We start from the raw sequence: 18,083 nt of genomic DNA, 5'->3' as shown, positions 1-18,083 counted from the left end.
CTTGGGCACTTTCTACCAACGGACAGTTTCTGGGCAGGCCCTGGGTGCACCGCCCAGGTGAGGGGCCCCAGCTGTTACATCAACCCGCCCCTCACTCAGCCACTCAGGGTCCAGGAGCAGGAAGGGCGGGGCTCGCTGGCAGGAAGATATGACAGACCTCAAAGAGCTGAGCCACCTGCCATGGTGGAATGGGGAGGCCCAGTGCTGTGGACGCTGGGGGAGGAGGGGTGGGATGAGATGCGGAGGGCTTCCTGGAAGAGGTGGCCCTGGTCTAGCAGCCGAACAGGGTTCACTGGTCCTCTGTCCTGCCTCACTGGCCAGGATGACATGTGGACCCTGGTTTAGGACACTGGCCACCACCCTGGAGGTCAAGGCATGGGTGGTAATGGGACTCAGCCAAGCACTTTGTTCCAGAATTCCTGACCTGCCTCTTTTTAGTTTCTGGCTGGAAACCGGCTGAGACCTGCCAGCCTGCTGCCCCGAGCCCGAGGGCCGTGAAGAGCCCACAGAGGGGCCGGCTGGATGCCCCGCGTGCCCGCATGCCCCGCTGAGCCAGTGGGGCCAGAGGGGCTTCTACCCAGGCGGAGAGGCCCAGGAGTGGTCTGTGTGGAGCCCCAGGCCGCGTTCCTGTGGGGGTGTACCCCGGGAGACCCAGACAGGCCCTGGGCCAGCGAGTGGCGTCCCTGGCTGCTGGCGAGGCTGCATAAAGCCCCCATGTGTCTCCCCAGGCTGAAGAGGAGCCAGGACCCCACGCCCGAGCCCGGGGACGCGGCGGAGGCCTCGGCGGACAGCGACGGCGTGCGCTCGGCCTTGCCCGCCTGCGGCACCATATGCCCCTCAGCCGGGAGCAGCTAGGCCGCCCCTGCCCGCTGCCCGAGGAGTCAGCTCAGGCCCCACCGGAGACCCGAGGCCTCCAGAGAGATGGGGAGGCCGGAGGTCCAGTGTCGACTTTCCCAGGGAGCTGCCCAGCGTGTCCAGGCCCAGGCCGGCGGCACCCGGCCGGACTGCACCGGATGGTCTGACCGCTGGGTCTGCCCTCTGGCCCTCGGGGCACGTGGTGTCAAGAGGCTGCCGATGTGGCTGCGAGTGGGCAGCACAGAGGGTGGGCGCCCCCCGCGTGACGGCGGAGGGGGCCGCAGGCCCCGCCCAGGCTTTCCCGGGGGTCCTCTGGGGTCCTGCCCCGCCGCTGTACATAGCCCGCCCCCGCCAGCCCGCGCTGGTGCCGGGTCCGCCTGGTTCGTGTCCATCATGGGGGAGGGCGTGGGCCTGAAGAGTGTTTTATAGACACGCGTTCTGGTCGTTTCTGCCGTGTTCCTGTACAGTCTCCACCTCTGAGAAAAACAACATGAGAACCGCTCGGTGTCGGCTGGTTTGCGTGTTCTGTTCCTGCCGCGGGTGGAGAACGCTTATCCGTGACCGGGGCGTTCCTGCCGGGCCAGAGCCTCCCGGAGCTCCGGTCCTCGGCCTGGGGAGGATGCCCGTCACCTGCCCCAGGAACCCGAGGCCGCTGTTGGGGTGGGGTGGAGGTGCGGCCTGCCGGGGGGCAGGGGCAGAACCTTGAAAGCAGCCGGGACCGGAACGCCCCAGGTTGGAGCAGCTCACGGGTCCCCCTCACCCAGAGTGGGGAGCCCACGTGGGGCCCCAGAGCACTGGGGAGCCCGGGTCGGGAGGTGGGCAGCGCCGCAGGACGCCCGGTGGTGGTGCCAACCCCCAGAGAGAGTTCTGGGTGGAGACCAGGCAATGTAGGAGGCGGAGCTGGGCGGGGAGGCGGGGCGGGGCTGTGTGTGGAGGGCAGGGTGGGGCCGCGCGGGAGGGGGCGGGGCTGCGCAGGAGGGGCGGGGCTGTGTGTGGAGGGCAGGGCCGTGCGGGAGGGGGCGGGGCCGCGCAGGAGGGGGCAGGGCCGCGCGGGAGGGGCGGGGCTGTGTGTGGAGGGCAGGGCCGTGCGGGAGGGGGCGGGGCTGCGCGGGAGGGGACGGGGCCGCGCGGGAGGGGCGGGGCTGTGTGTGGAGGGCAGGGCCGTGCGGGAGGGGGCGGGGCTGCGCGGGAGGGGGCGGGGCGGGGCGGGGCGGGCGTTGTGTAGAAAGCCGTGTTTCGTGTGTTTTTGGTGCGCATCTCAGGTGCGTTTTGAGGCCCTAAGGGACAGCGTGCCTGTTTGTGAGTCACTGGCCGGCCTGCGGGTGTGGTCTGGCCCCCCGACTGCCTCGTCTGTCCCTGGGGAAGGGGCTGCTGGTGCAATGAACGCTGGTCTCATACAACCCCAGGAGCACCGTCTGCGGGTTCGGACCAGAACCCCGGCCTGCTCCGCCTTAACTGGGCAGGATGCAGGCCACGCCTTGTCCCCCGCTGCCCGTTGGAGGTGTGAGCTCCCCATGCGTTGCACTGCCCCAAGCCCTGCTGGGCGGCTTGCGCCCGCCAACTAGAACGTGGGTAGGGGTCCTCCCAGGGCACCTCTCCTGGGCGTCTGGCCTGCAGACCAATGGGAGGCAGAGCCCCTGCCCACAGCTCAGACCCAGCCCTGCCCCTGCCCGGCAGGCCTGGCCCGGCCAGCCCTGCAGTCGTCTGGCGGCCCGGCCTCCCAACCGTCTAGAGGCAGGACCAAGGGGCTGCAGGGTGTTCCCAAGGGTGCCGCACATGAACCCCTGGGGGATGGTGTAGGGGCAGAGAAGTCGGGGCTCTCCACACGCCAGTGGCTTCCAGTCCAGATGCCTTTAATCAACCCGGTTCCATGGGACTGGGGCCGCTGGGCTGCGGGCGGCATGCAGGTTCCTGGCTAGAGTGCCCTCAGCACACAAGACGGCTTCTCTAATCAACTACTGGGAACACACGTCGTAGGAGAAGGAAGCACTCAGCTCCGGGCCCCCGGGGCCCCTGGAGGAGAAAGGGCTCTATGGACGGCGTGGGGGTCTGGTCCCTGGGAAGTCTGAGAAGTGCAGCTGCCCCACACGGCATCCCCTGGGCCCCTGGAGTCACAGCAGCTCGGGCGGGGCGGGATGGCAGCTGAGTCGGGGTCTCCCCGGGGCGGTGACTCGAGTCGGGGACGAGAGCACCATGCCCCCCGCCTTCCGTCCTGGGCATTCCCAGAGGTCCCTGCCTTCCGAGGCCCCCGGGCTCAGGGCCCCCTGAGCTGCCCCCGCCAGCACGCCCAGCCCCTCTGCCCGCCCTGGCAGTGAAACCGCCCCCATTCAGCCTCTCCTGCGGGGGCTCCCTGTAACAGGCCGTGGGACCCCAAGGGGAGAGGTTCTGGGAAGGGAAGGGGAGGCCAAGCACCTTACAGAGTGGGTTCAAGGAAGGGAGGGAAGGTCGCGGGGCCGGCCGCCCGCGGCAGCACCTAGGACAGCGACGTGATGTGGGAGCGGCCGCCGGGGGGCGCCATGATCTTCTGGGCCGTGCGCCGCGCGATGTGGTCGTCTGCCTGCGAGCCTGCGGAAGGCCGGGGTGGAGCCGGTGCTGGGGGCACGCAGACCCGCCCGCCACACCCCGGGGGCCAGGGCTGCAAACCCCACACTCGGCTCCCCCACCGAGGCCTCAGACGAGCAGGCTGGTAGGCCAGGTGCGCCTGCGGCCGGAGCCTACAGGTCAGGGCTGGCCCTCCAGGAAGCCTGTCTGGAGCGGCACAAGCCAGGCCAGCCCCAGCGCCCCTCCTCTGGGTCTCGCCCTGCACGGGCCCGGGATGAGACAAGGCTGGCGCCAGCTTTCAGGACAAGGCTGGGTTCCCGGAGGCCGACAAGAACTGGACGCCAGGGGCTGGGTCAGCCCCCAGTGGGCAGGGAGGCCCGGCTCTGTCTCCAGGCAGAGCCTGGGCTCAGGGCCTGCCTGCAAATCCACACCCCTCAGCCCAGACCCTGAAAGCAGAGGCTCGAGCTGGCAGCCACAGGCGCACCCCGAGACTCCCAGCCCCCTTTCCTGTGCACCTCACGTGAGATGCGGGGGCTGGGGGCTAGACACCGTCCTCAGGGCCCTGAGGAGACCGAGCACCCCAGGCTCCACTCACCGGACAGGCTGAACCCCGACTGGTGTAGGTTGCGGAAGGGAGGCATGGAGATCTTCCCAGGGCAGGACGCGCGGGCCTGGGCGCCACCCCCCGGCTTGGTGGGCGCCATCACCTCGTGAACCGGCCCGTCGTAGAGGCCTCGGGGCACACCGTGGATCTCCGCCAGCTGGGGGCCGAAGGGCTCGGTGTGAGGGCCGGCGAGCCGGCCTCGGGCTCGAGGGCAGGGCCCTCCACCCCCAGCGGTGTCCACCTGCGCGTGTGGACGCACACCCCCCTCCCCCGAGGCGGGGCAGCGTGCCGAGGGCGGTCTGGGGGTGCAGGGTTGCGGGCAGGGCAGCCTGAGACAGGAGCACCTGTGGGTCAGAGCGGCCTCCACTCCCGCCCTGGGGAGGAGCCGTTGCCAGCCCCAGCCCTGCCCTGGAGCACTCCCTCCAAATACAAGTTCAGACGATGTCGTCCTAGACAAGTGGGAATGGGGCTGAGATAAAGCCAACCCGCGTGTGTAGTCACCACGCATGCCCATGCAGCTGGGCCTGTGTGCCCCCGTGCACACGCGTGAACCACCTGCACATGTGTGCAGGGCCTGGACGAACACCTGCACGCCTGCCGGACGCAGCGGGCCGCTGGCCAAGCCCCACTGAGGGACAAGGGCTCACGGACGCTGTCTACGCGTCCCACTCTCCTTCCTGAGTTCACTGAAGGGCAGGTCTGCTCCAGGGAAATGCTGGATGACCTCTGCTAGGCGTGGTGGCCGTGTCCCTGGGGGTGGCCACTCGGGGTTTCCTTGGCCTCACACCCCCACTCTGCAGTGGCGTGGGCAGCCTGGTCACGAACGTGGGCGAGGAACCACCCGGAACGGTGAGGCCACTGCACCTTCCTGACAGCAGGGCGGCCAGGAGCAGGCTGACCGTGAGCAGGCCTGAGGGCCCTGCCCGCCCGCCCACCCGCCCGGCTCAGGCTCACCCGGTTGCGGGCCTTTATCCTCTTGTAAACAAAGTCAGGGAAGGTCTTGCGCGGGATGAAGCGGCCGGTCCCGGGGGTGACGCACAGGGCCCCGTCCTCCAGCACAACCCGGCCCTGACTGATGACCACGCTCGGGGCTCCTCGGCACTCCAAGCCCTCGAAGATGTTGTACTCCACGTTCTGGGGGGACAGCGGCCCTCTGAGCCAGCGGGAGGCCCTGGCACTGCTCAGAATCTCCGGAGCGAGGGCCCCAGCGGGGAGCGTCCACTAGGCTGGGTTGGGGTTCAGGGGGGTGGTCGTGCCTGCACCCGTGGCCCCTCGGGAACATCTCCCGGGGACACAGAGTGGGCGAGCTCTCCCCCCAGACTGGGCCCCCTGCCCATGCTGGCCCTGCCTGTCCCAAGACATCCAGGATGGCTGCAGGGCGCCCCCAGACCCCGAGATGGCCTCCACATGGGACCAGCTTCACTCACCAGGTTGTGGCTCTTGGCAGAGATGATTCTCGTGGCCCGGGGGTTCCATATGACCAGGTCAGCGTCGGAGCCCACGGCCACCCGCCCCTTCCTCGGGTAAAAGTTGAAGATTTTGGCCGCGTTCGTACTGGTCACGGCAACAAACTCGTTCTCGTCCATCTGCCCCGAGGCCTGAGAAGCCAGAAGGTGGGGTGAGGGGCGCCCCTCCCCGGCCACATGCAGGGTCTGCTCTCCAGGCTCTTGTGTGGACGCGGCTGCCCTCGAGGCTGAGGGCAGCATGCCTCAGCCAGACCTGCAGGTCTGGTCCTCCCCGGGCACCGAGCCCATCTCCACGCTTGCTTTGTGGGCAAGTGAACGCTGATGTCTCCACAGTGATATCTGTCCCCAGAGAACGAGACTGGCCCCCAGCAGTGGCCAGGAGCCTGGGGTCAGGGCCTCAGCCTAGGGGGAGGGCGCAGGGCCAGGGCTGGGGGCGCGGGGACGGAGGCCCCAGGTGAGACAGATGTCTGGGGGAGCCTTGGTCCTCCTGGGGAGACGCTGCAGAGTGTAGGGACCCCCTGTGCCCAGGGCTGGTTTATCAGGACCAGGGCAGGGCCTGGCTGCACGGAGTCTTCTCGGGGGACCAGAGCAGAACGTCTGGGGACCCCAGGGTGACCGGGCTGCGGGGGGGACAGCCTTGAGCCCGCCCACCCTGAACTCCACTCCACGCAGTGAATCTGCTCATCAAAGGGCCTCCCTTTGTGGTCCCACCAGCTACTCCCGTGGGGAGGGGTCCCCGCGGCCGTGCGTGTGCACCCACCACACACTTCTCCCAGACCACGGACATGCGCTCCTCCACGCCGTTGGTGCCCTCGGGGATGAGTGTGAAGTTGTCCCTGCCGACGGCCTTCTGGGCGGTGGTGAAGGTGCAGTGGGCGCTGCCGGTCACCTGGAGGTCCCCGCTGCAGAGAGCCGGGGTCACAGGGGCCCGGGGGGCCTGTCCTCCCTGAGCACGCCCACCCCACGCCCGGCCACGAGGCGGAGGGTGCCCGCAGGGCGGGGCCAGGAGGTAGGGCAGGCTCCCTGGACGGGGGGGGCCCAGGTGACTCCCGCCTGGACGGCAGGGCGGGGCCCAGAGGCTCCCTACCTGGACAGCAGGGCGGTGAGGTGGTCCGCGGTGCTGGGGTCCGGGTTGACGGGGGGCGACGTGACGAAGGCGGCCGCCTTGGCCCAGTTCTTGCTCCAGTAGTGCGAGCCGTCCGCGCCCAGGCCGGCGGTGATGGGCTCCCCGAACACCACCACCCCTGCGGCGAGGTGTGAGCTGCACCGCGGCCGCGGGACCCCCCGCCCCCCGGGCTGGGCCAGGCCTCCCACTGCACCGCGGGACCCCCCAACCCCCGGGCTGGGCCAGGCCTCCCACTGCACCGCGGGACCCCCCAACCCCCGGGCTGGGCCAGGCCTCCCACGGCCCGCCAGGCCCAGCCCCTCAGCTTCCTGACTGCGAGGGCTGCTCCCCACCCACGGCACCACCCAGGGCTCCCGCGGGGCCGCTGGGCCCCCGCCTCACCCCTGCCGGGCACAGACACACCTGCCTCCCCCACGGCCCAGAGGGCACCCAGCCCTGGCCCCACACCCGCCCGCACCCGGGAGGTGTCCAGGGAGCGGCAGCTCGGCCCAGGGGTCAGCTGGGCGAGGCTTCTCACGCGACCCGAGGGTGCAGGCTTACACACCCCACACACACCCCATATACACACACAGAGACACATACCACGTAAGCGCGCACACACACGATATACACACCATATACACAGACACACACAGACATATATCACATCGCACCCCACCCCCCCGTGTACACACCATATACACACATCACGTAAGCACCGCACCACGCGCGCACACCCCATACACACACATACGCTCTGACACCCACTTCTGTGCAAATGGGGCCCCTAAGCCCCACGTGTGATTCAAGGCCCCGCGTCAGGCTCCACTGCTGTCTGGACAAGAGGGAGCCTCAGGCGCCCCCACGGGCCACACCCGCGCCCGTCTTGCGAGAGGCCCCTGAGGAGGCCGGCAGGCCCGCTGCGTCCCCATGGGGTCGCTCTGTGCCGCTCTGGGGGGCTGTGGACGGAAGCGACCCCGAGCCCCCCCCCACGCTGGCCAGCACCCACCTCGCCGCTTGGCGCGGGCGATCACGTCAGCCGCGGGCTTGCTCATGACCTTGGTGATGTATAGGGGGCAGCTGGCCTGCCTGGCGATGGTGACGGCGCGGTATACGGCCTCAGCTTCCACCTGCAGAGGGGCTGCTCAGGCCGCGGGAGGGCCAGGGCTCCTGACCGCAGTAAGCCTGCGATGCCCCAGCCACCCACGGATGTCTGGCCCAGAGGGGCACCCGGGGGCCGGGATCCCGGCCTGGGACTCCAGTCCCGAATCTGTGCTGGCCCGCGCCCCGCTAGAGCAGACCGCGTTGCCCTCTGAGCCTCGACTGCAGGCCTCAGCATGGCCTGTGCTCAGGGGGCCGGGAGCCCTGGCTCACACCCCCAGGCGAGGACAGTGGGGTCACAGTCCTACCTGCCCCCGGGCCCAGCCCACCCCCAATGAAGGCCCATTGAAGGGTGCCCCGCAGGTTCGCACCTACCTCCTCGGGGCGGCTGAGCACGTGGCCCTCAGGACCAGTGACACCAAGTTCCAGCAGCCGCTTCTGCTCCTAAACACACACCTCGTTCCAGCCCGGCTGGAGGGCCTCGCGGGGCTGCAGTCACGGCTCAGGACACTTGGCCCTGAGACCTCAGAATCACCCACCCCGGAGCACTCGAGGGGAGCAGAGGGGTTGCGCTCTGAAGGGGTGACTCCAGCTCCCCGAATTATGGAGAAGGGAGCCCCAAGGCCGTGGAGGGCCGGACATGCCCGGGGTCGCAGGCCTCCTGAGTGAGAAGGACAAGGCCCCCCAGCCTCACCTCCTGCTGCTTCCCCAGCGGGTGTGTGCGCGGGGTGTGCACGCACAGAGGCATTCACGGCCGGGGTGTGTGTGCATGGGGCGACCTTGGGGGCGTTGCACAGCCAGGGGTGGGGCCGCCTCAGGCTGGTTCACCCCCAGGTCTGAGCACAGCACCACTGGTGTGAAGGAACTCTGGGTGGAGGATGGGGGAGGAGCCGACCCCGAACAAGCCCCTCCCCCGGCACGCACCTCCCACCCTCCTGTACTTGGGGTGTGCCTCCTCCCGGCCCAGCCCCCTTCCCTGGAGACACACACAGCTTGCACTGCCCGGAACGCCACACGCCTCCTAGTGAACTTGGGAGTCAGAGGGGCCAGTGGGTCCCTGTAAACTTCTCTGCGGGTCTGGAATGTCAGGGCGGAGGCTGTGTGTGTGACCCCCCCCTCTAGACCCCCAGGCAGCCGGGAATCTTCCCCGCGCCCCCTTCCACTGCCCGGCCCCTGTGGGCACTGAGGCTGGTGGGCAAACAGGAGGGCAGAGGCCTGGGCTTGTGGGGAAGGTGGGGCATGGGCAGAAGGGCCAGGGCCTCCCCAGGTAGCGGCCTCGACAGAGGACTGGGCCATGAACCCCACAGGTGCGCCCGTGGGCAGAAGGAACAGCTCTAGAGGGCCCAATCCTGGGCCAGAGGGCACGGGAACCCACCTCTGCGCCCCCTCCCACCCCAGGAAGCAACACCTCGGTTTGGGAGAATTTAAGGTCAGACGTGTGAGGATGGGGGAAAACCTGCTGTGGCCAAGAGCCCGCAGGCTCCCAGCACCCCACCTGCCGGGCCTTCCTCCTGGGCTAGCTATCCCCCGGGCCAGATTCCAGGTCCCCTCCCCCAGGTTAGTGGATCTGCATTTGTGGCCAAGGGTAGGGGTCACCCCACCAGCCCCACCTCGTCCACGATGTCCCCGTTCTCCGCGTGCACTTGGGCCACGGCCCCCAGGTCCCGGATGACACTGAAGATCTCATACATCTGGGGAGACAGACACAGGCGGACCACATGGGGCTGAGGCCCCGCCCCCACCTCAGGACCACGTGGGCCTCAGGCCCCGCCCGCACCTCAGGACCACGTGGGCCTCAGGCCCCGCCCCCAGCACCCGTGGAACCTGCCTCACGCCCTGCAGCACCACGTGGGGCTCAGGCCCCGTCCCCCTCAGGACCACGTGGGGCTCAGGCCCCGCCCCCTCAGGACCACGTGGGGCTCAGGCCCCGCCCCCACCTCAGCACCACGTGGGGCTCAGGCCCCGCCCCCCTCAGGGCCACATGGGGCTCAGGCCCCGTCCCCCTCAGGACCACGTGGGGCTCAGGCCCCGACCCGCAGCACCGCAGAGCCTGCCTGCCCCGCCCCCGCACCTTGGCTCCGGGCGTTACCTGGCCGTCCGTGCACTGGTACCTGTCCTTGTATGCCATGAAGACCAGGAAGGAGTTCACACCTGGAGAGAAGCAGGTGGGGTCAGAGGCCAGGAGCCTCCCTGGCATTTGTGTTGCCAAGTGAGGGTGGGCTCTCCCAAGGGCCTCACCAGCTGGCCTGGCGGACCTTGGGCATCAGCCCCACACACTCCAGACCAGCCCACACTGGGGCAGAGACATCCAAGCCCCTCCAGCTCCTCAAACCTGAGGTCTGGAACCAATTGTTCCCTAGCAGGAAAGCAGGTGAGAACCGGCACACCCCTCCCTAATGCACCCCACACCCACTATCGCTAACCCCCCATGGCCCCTAACACCCCGCCCTCCATCCATCACTAACCCCCCATGGCCCCTAACACCCCAACCCACCCCATCACTCACCCCCCACGGCCCCTAACCCCCCGCCCCATCGCTGCCCCTAACCCCCCCACCCCCCGCCCCATCACTGCCCCTAACCCCCCACCCCCTGCCCCATCGCTGCCCCTCACTAAGCCCCCCCCCCCCCGTGCCCCCGCCCTATCACTCCTCCTCACTAACGGCCCCATCGCTGCCCCCTGCCACAGCAGCTCGGGGTGGGCTGATGGCCGCAGGTGCCCGTTCACACCTCTGCTCTGAGCCACCAGGCCGCAGACCCCCAGGCCAGGTAGGGAAGGACCCAGGAGGCACAGCTGCTGCCTGGTTGAGGCCCCCGCCTGCCCCCAGGTGAGGGCTCCTGAGTGCCAAAGGTCATGGGCCTGAGGTCCATCACTCTGGGGAAAATGGCCTGGAGGAAGCCTCCCTGCCTCCGTCAGGTATGCAGTGGGGTAGGCTCACTGTCTCCTGGGCTGAGAGAGCAGTAGACTCCTGGCCTGGCCTGGACTCTGACGCCAGCACCCCAGTCCCAGGTCCCATCCCTAACGGCCCCTCTGACCCTGACCTTCCACTCCCGGCTAAGACCACACTCAATGCTGATCACCAGAGGTCAGTTACAACATCCACCTAACTTTCCTTCAAATCCACTATAAACGTTGATGTGGTTTTAGCTTCAGGACTTTTGATTTAAAAAAATATTTAAGCCTGTTTATAAACCGTCCTGTTTCTGCTGAGGCAGCAGCAGAGGGCTGAGTTTTAAGGCATCTCCTTCCAGAGGATCATCAGGACTAAGAAAGCTTATCATGCTTTTCCTTCCCCCAGGCCCAAGACACAAGGGGGCTGTGGAGACAGCTGTGTCTCTCTGTCCTCTTGTGAAGAGAACAGCCCCAGGGTGCGACCCCCAGGTGCGGGCACAGCTGACCTCTCAGCCCAGCAGATCTTCGAATGGCTCTGTCCAACGTAACGCAGGCCTGGCCGCCTGCCCTGGAGTTGGCCGGATGCAGCGTCTGCCTGACCCCGGAAGCCCAGGCCCCGCAGCCGCCCCTCCGCCCGGCCGGCTTCTCACCCTTGTCCCTGACCAGGGCCTCCAGCTCCTCCCTGGTGCTCTCGTGCCAGCGGGGGATGTCCACGTGCAGGGAGTAGTCGCAGCAGGCCCCGCCGTCTGCTCGCTCCCGCCACTGCTCGTAGGCCGCCAGCAGGCTCACCCCCGCCTCGGGGAACACGTGGTCCACTGCGGGGACAGCGCGCTCAGCTAAGTCCCCCACTCTGGCCACCGCGACCGCCTGGGTCTCCAAGGGAGAGCGGCTTCGTGCTCCCAGGAGACCAGGAGGCACGTTTGAGGAAAGCAGAGGACAGACCTTGAGCCTTACGTGGGGCTACGGCTGCCGGGAACTGTCTATCCGTCCTGCCCCTTGTCCCCAGCCTCTCCCTGGGCAGAGAGGAGGCCCTCGCTCCCCAGCGGACGCACCCCTAAAGAGCCTGGCAGGTGGGGGTGGGGTGTCGTGTTGTCCACGGTGCTGAACCTGCGAGCCTGCCCACAGTGGCTGGCTTCCCGCGTGCCTCACCGACCACGCACACCAGGGAGAGTCCCCTCCCACCCTGGAGAACCAGGGAGAGCACACGGATGCTGCACTGTCTCCCCGGACCCGCCAGCAACCCTGCGTCCACGGTCCACACCCCACTCAACCTCTGCAAGGTGCAGGAAGAGAGCTGGAGGGGTGGCTGGTGGGAAGGCACGCCCGAGGTTACAGGTGGACGTCGTGCCTCCCTGCACACTCCTCATGCGGGCCCCTCTGCCTCCCACGGCTCTGGCGCGCACGCTGTCCCGCGGGCGCTCACGGCTGCAGCCCCGCGGCGGCCAGCCCATGCCTGCAGCACCTCCATCCTCACAGCCCGTCTGACACCTCTGCGCCAGCAGGAGATGCAACCTGGAGGGCGTCCCGCTCAGCCCAGGCGCCCCATGACCAAGGGCATGGAACGAGAGTGCACCCTCATCAGACCGGAGGGCGGACCGCTGCTGGGTTTGGCCCCTTTGTAGCTCAGGAAGCCACAGCGGGCCGGGGTGCCGCAGCGCCTGCCCGTCGCCTGGGAAGTCACCCTGAGCACCCGGAGCAGCCCTTCCCAGGAGGCAGTGGCAGTGCCCCCCGTCTGCCCGCGTGCAGCCTGGCAACCACAGGCCCCCGCGTGTTCCACCCTCCCACCCCCTGCCTCCTGCCCAAGCGCGCAGGGAAGCGTGACGTCTAACTGTGCGCTATTTGAGGTCACCGCCAGGACGCGGTGCAGCCAGGGTTGGACCAGGTCCAGCCCGAGCGGAGGCACCTGCCCTGGGCGCCGTGGAGCTGACGGGTCTCAGGGAAGGAGAGGGGCTAAACGCTGTGTCCTGTCTGAGCTCCTGAAGTGACCACGAGCAGGTTCAGGGTGGGAAGTCTGAACCCCTCACAAGCTGTGAACTGGGCTTCTCTGCCTTGCATGGAGCTGAGGCACATCAGAACGGGGCTTGTGCCTGGCACGGGGCCTCTGGGGGTTGTTGATCGGATAAGAGTATTTTTATCATCCTTTCTCTAAAACACCGCCTCCACCATCTTTAACTCTTCTGCACGGTAGCAGGTGGCTTCTGCAAACCAAGCCTCAGAGGGGGCGAGGTTCAGGGGCAAATGTGTCTGGCAACACCACCCCTGAACTTGCCCAAGGCACTTGGGTTTTCCAAACCAGGTCCTTGCCAGCTGCTGGCTTCCTAGGGAATAATAAACTACGGGCACATCCCCGTGGAAACCCCAGGAGGGCTGCGGCGCTGGCCACGGCAGCACTCGGCTGAGGAACTCGGCTGGGTGCAGCCACTCAGCCCTTCTCAGCGTGCGTGCAGTCCAGAGGAACTATGGCTGGTTCAGGCTGAGGTTTTTACAGAAAACAGCAAAATTCTGTAAAGCAATTATCCTTCAATAAAAAATAAATGAATTTTTAAAAAGAGAGAGAAAACCAGCCTGAGAACATTCCACCAGGGAGGGTGCTTCCTGCGACATGCAAACCCGCCGGAGGCCTGAGGCCGGGACGGACCCCCCGCCCCCGGCCATGAATAACACTCACATATCATGGTGGTGCCCCCCGCCAGGGCAGCCTTGGTCCCCTGGCAGAAGTCGTCGGCGGGGGTCATGCCCAGCACGGGCATCAGCAGCCGCGTGTGGACGTCGACTCCGCCTGGCAGGACCAGCAGGCCATGGGCATCGATGGTTCTGATGCCCCCAGGGACAATGAGGTTTTCTCCAATTTGCCTGAAAGCAGCAGAGATTCCGCTGGTGAGGAAGATCCCTGAGCGAGCGCGAATGGGGCCCCTGGCAACGCTGCATAGCTGGGACGCCTGCCCTTGGGCTCCCGTCCTGGAAGCGAAGGGCAATACAGCCAAGGCCTAACTGGACCCGCCTCCGACACTGTTGGAGAGCAAGCCAGCCCCAGGGGCTCAGGATGGTCAGCACGAAGGATCCCACCCTGTGCTGGTCACTTAGGTGTCCACTCGCGGCCTTGCTGACAAGAGGCTGGAGCTGCCTGACAGATACGAGCAGAGAAACAAAACGGTGTGGTCACTAAGCATTTATTAAGCACCTACTGTGAGCCCACAGGTACTGAAGCTGTGATAACAGAGAAACGAGGAAGCCTCGTCCTGCTCTCCGAGGCCTCGCTGAAGGCGCGGGAGGGGCTGGAGCTGTTTCCAGGGACCGTGGTTGTGGGAAAGAGAGAAACACTCACGCGGATCTCACCCAGAAGTAAGCTTCCGGGCAGCGTGTGAGCAAGGTGTACACAGGTGACCCTGAAGAGGCAGAAACTCACTTTATCAGGCCGTCCTCCACATACAGGTCAGCATGAAAGGACTGGTCATCGTTCACGATCTTCCCCCCTCTGATCAGGAGGCGGTCACTCTGTCAAAAAGAAGTGAATGGGGGCAAGTTTGCCCTCACCGAGTGACCCAGCGGTACGCCGAGCGCCAGCTCCCTCTGAAGTCATGATGGGCACCTTCACGTGTCCTGTGGACACCGTCTGTGTGTGTGAGACCAGCACGGAGCCTGCAGCGTTGACCACCCCACCCCGCGGCGGTGGCCCTAGGAGGTGGCTGCTTACAGGCCCCGCACGTGACGCACACCCAGAGTCAGGCGATCTGGCCTCACCGAAAACATGGTGGGGGGGGCGATCGCCCAGCCGGCTTCCCGCGTCACCATGGCGAGGCCATGTCAGTGCAAGCAGCCACGCGTCTGACCGTGGGCATGCCATCACGCGTGTTGCCCAGTTTCTAAAACCCAGGCCGAGGGGGCAGTGGGCCACGTCTCGCTTGGCCATGCGGGCCTGCAAGGCCAGCCCTCCTTGTCCACCTGCAGAGGCGGCTCTGGCTGACATCGGGCCAAGCTCCTTCCAGAATCTCCGTGGCCTGAGATGGTGCCGGGAGACGGGGGTTAGAGCAGGCCCTGGCAGGCAGGGCCCCACCGCGGGACAGCCGCATCCCAGTGGGGCAGACAGACGTCACGCACGCAGCCGTCACAGGCGGTGACCCTCGTAAGCGCACAGACAGGGGAACGCGTGGGGCTGCCGCAGGGACCGGGAAGGGCCTCTCTGAGGAGCTGATGAGGCCGTGACTCAGGCCCAGGCCAGGGAGCAGCCGCGCAAAGGCCTGGGGCGGAGAGGAGCCTGGCTGATACAGAATGTGGGGGTGGCGGGCTGGGGTGGGACATGCTGGGCTTGGGGGGTCAGCGGGCCACCACCGGAGCCTCAAGCAATGTCTGAGTGCTTATAAAGAGATCACAGTGGCTTAGGTAGAAAGAGGTCCTCGTGTTCAAGGACAGACACAGGCCATGGCTGCAGTGGTGTCTGTGCGTCTGGATGAGATGCGGGGGCCCCCTGGCTGGGATCATGGGGTGAATGAGAGATGGACTCCAGAGAGGCTGAGAGTCGGGGGGCAGGAGCTGATGACGGAGAAGCTATGGGGGTGCAGGCCAGGAAGACATTGGGGTGCTCGCTGGCTCTGGTGCCGCCTGGAGGTCGCCCCAAGGAGGTGAACTAAGTGTCAGGAAGTGCGGCTGTTAGGGGCACCCCCCGCCACGGAGCTGGGCCTCCATCGGTCCACTTCTGATGGTTGGGACGGAGGGGAGATGGGGAGCCGGTCATGGACTGTGTAGGGTGTGGAGTGACAGCTGGGCCTCAGTGGAGCAAAATGGAGAGAAACGCAGAAAGGAAGGAGGTGGCCGAGAGCAAGATGACGGGTGAGGACCCAGCCCTGCGGCACTTTCCCCCACGACCTTGAACCTCACACTCCCTGGGGCTCAGACAGCCGGAACCACAGCAGTTTCACGGGGGCCTGGCCCTGGCCCGGAGCTCCTGGGCGCCCACCCAGAGGCCGGGCTGGAACTCCAGCTGGGAGCTCTGGTTCTAAACCCGGTGTCAGCCTGAAGCCAGAACGGAAGTGTGCAGGGCAGTCAGCAGCTCTCAGAGGCTGCTGAGAGGATAAATAATTCACGGCTTATGAGCCAGAGCACATCACTCTATTCTTATTAGCATCTAACAGTTTGGGATGAATTCTCAGATTTCTGTTGACTAAAAGTAGAACCTCCACCCCACAGTCTACAGACGGGTGGCTGACGAGCCACAGGCCAGACGTGATCCCCAGCTTGTACAGTCTGCCCAGCCCTGCGCCAAGGATGGTTTGCATCTCATGTTGGCTGAAAGACATCATAAGAAGACTATATTGAGACTCATAAAATTTGTATGAAATTCACATTTCAACGCCCATAGCTCAACTTTACTGGAACTGCCGCACCCGTTCGTTCCCGAGTCACCTAAGATGGCTCTCCTGCTGGACTGGGGAGTTGCACCAGAAACAGCTCGAAGCTGAAAGTACCTACTGGGTGCCCGCCGGCAGCTCTGGTCTACCCCGTCGCCCCACCCCAGCTGCTGGGGCGTCACCCTGCTGGGTCCTCAGGGGCTCACTGCCCAGCCCCCTGGGCCCCAGGCCGGACCCTGAGCAGTCATATCACAAGGACCCACCTCGCCCAGCTCCCGAGCCAGTGTCAGAGCCTGGCTGCCTCCTCCTGCAGGGTCCCCACTCCAACACCCCACTCCACTCAAACACGCCCAAGAAAAGGAAGGGGAAGGCTTTGGGTAGGAAGACGGTGGTCTGACTCCCCACTCAACCCCCACTTTTCAGACTTTGGGCACCTTCCCAGGTTTGGAGCCAAGAAGGGATTGCAGCGGCCCTCAGGACCAGAGTGACAGTCTCCTGACCTGGCCACCTGGCCTCTGACCTCTGACCCACCCGGAGGTGGGGCCACCCTCCCCACCCCGTCCAGCCCTAGTGGGCTTCCTGCCTCAGGTCAGAATCTGGGCCCGTCCTGAGGCAGGACCCCCTTCCTCCCTGAGTGTCTCAGGAAGTGAACCGGCAACCCCAGATCCTTCCCCCAAGCCAAGCGCAGAGCTGGGGCTGAATCCGCGGGTTCCCAGGGGCAGGCCGCCCGGGGTCCCCAGGCACTCCCTCCCTCTGGCCCTCCCCCTCTCCCTCCCTCCGCTGGGCTCCCGGCCCCTGGAGGGCGGCTTTGTTTCCTGGCAGCCCAGCGCGGACAGTCGGACCTCCCCCACCTGGGGCGGGTGGTGTTAGGGGGTCTTCTCCAGGGAGCCGAGCCGCCTGGGTGCCCGCTCAGTGACGAGGGAGCACTCTCCCCACCACCCCCCGGGGCCGGGGGCCTCCAAACTCCAGCTCCAAGGAGGGCTGCAGGTGGCCAGGGGCTCCGGGTCTCCGGGGGCTGGGGCTGAGCGCCGGCCTCAGCAGCTTTGTCTGGGACAAAGAGCTCCCGGTGTGGCGGGGGCGGCCCGGGGCGGGGCGGGGGGGTGAGGGGCGGGCTGCGCGGGATGGCATCTCTGCACCCGAGGCCGGCGGCTGGACCAACGGTGTCAACAAAGGGCCGCGCAGCCCGCCAACTCCGAGCGGAGCTTCGAGAGAGGCCCCGCGGGGAGGGGAGGGGGAGGCGCATCTGCGCTTTAGGAAGCGGGCCTCCCCGCCCCCACCCACCCCCAGGCCCGAGCCCTCCCCAGGCGCAGAGGGAAGGGGTCTCAGGGGAGCCGGTTCCCTGAGGGGGTCCAGCGCGGCACGCGCGGGAAGGAGCTGGGCAGGAGCGGGCAGCGCCGGGACAGGGCGCAAGGCGAGGCGGGGGGCGGGGGGGGGGGGGGGCCTGGACGCCGAGGGAAGGGGACCCGGCGCGGGGCTGGGAAGGTCCTCCCGGGGCCCAGGCCAGGCCCCGCCCGACGCAGGGGGCAGGAGGCGCGAGCCCGGCCGGGAGCGGGTAGCGGGGCTCACCGTGATCCGGGGGATGCTCTTCTTTCCCTGGAAGGACATTCTGCTCCTCCCGCCAGCGCCGCCGTCTCGGTTGGCTCGGGCGGGGCGGGGCGGGCCTGGGGGTCCCCGGCGGGGGATGCACCAGCTAGGCCTCGCGGGGGAGCCCACGGAGCCCGGGTGTGTACGTGGGGGCGCCGGGCGTCCGAGTGCGAGCGCGCCGGGCCGCGCAGCTCCGTTGCCGGCCCCGCCCCCAGCCCCGCCCCCGGCCCGCAGCTGCTCCCGGGTTCTCAAGCCCCGCCCCGGCCCGGCTCCGAGAGGCTGCCGCCGACTCCGGCTAGGCCCGCGCTGAGGCCGCTGACCCGCCCCGGGCGGCGGAGACGGCAGGCGAACTCTTGCAGGCGGAGTGGGGTGGGCGTGGGGGTGGAAAGACGGTTGCCCCCGGTCCTGGCCAGTGTGTGGGCAGAGATCCCCCGCGTCCCGCCCGAGATGGACAGGGAGAGGGGTCCGGTAATGAGCTGCCAGGCCCCGCCTCGCCCCTGGCCGGCCGGAGGCCCGCCACCAGCTCCCTGATGACCCAGGGCACCCAAGGCCACGGGGACCGCGTCTAGTCTCAAGTCCAGGCTAAGGAT

General features: G+C 67.3%; 2 protein-coding genes across 2 annotated transcripts in view; one reads left to right on the top strand and one right to left on the bottom strand.

The window, feature by feature from the left end:
• STK32C (serine/threonine kinase 32C) overlaps nt 1-1,347 on the top strand; it is a 74,423-nt gene extending 73,076 nt beyond the window's left edge. Inside the window, exon 12 of the mRNA XM_065920165.1 lies at nt 729-1,347. Within this exon, the coding sequence (XP_065776237.1) occupies nt 729-855 (127 nt within the window). The 3' untranslated portion in view covers nt 856-1,347. The remainder of the gene's footprint in view (nt 1-728) is intronic.
• A 1,377-nt stretch (nt 1,348-2,724) lies between these two features.
• DPYSL4 (dihydropyrimidinase like 4) lies at nt 2,725-17,575 on the bottom strand. Its single transcript, XM_065920164.1, has 14 exons — nt 17,476-17,575; nt 13,971-14,059; nt 13,233-13,417; nt 11,215-11,379; nt 9,762-9,823; nt 9,283-9,363; nt 8,048-8,116; nt 7,581-7,701; nt 6,554-6,710; nt 6,227-6,368; nt 5,428-5,598; nt 4,955-5,134; nt 3,992-4,157; nt 2,725-3,420 (listed from the first exon to the last, which is right to left on the bottom strand). Exons 1-14 carry the CDS (start codon nt 17,512-17,514, stop codon nt 3,329-3,331), a joined length of 1,719 nt encoding a protein of 572 aa, XP_065776236.1. The 5' UTR covers nt 17,515-17,575; the 3' UTR covers nt 2,725-3,328.
• Nucleotides 17,576-18,083: the final 508 nt, after the last annotated feature.

Source organism: Muntiacus reevesi, chromosome 2 (genome assembly GCF_963930625.1).
Source record: "Muntiacus reevesi chromosome 2, mMunRee1.1, whole genome shotgun sequence".
In the NCBI taxonomy this organism is placed as follows: Eukaryota; Metazoa; Chordata; class Mammalia; order Artiodactyla; family Cervidae; genus Muntiacus; species Muntiacus reevesi.
Note: the sequence above shows the minus strand (reverse complement) of the source record. Positions and strands in the feature narration are given on the sequence as shown.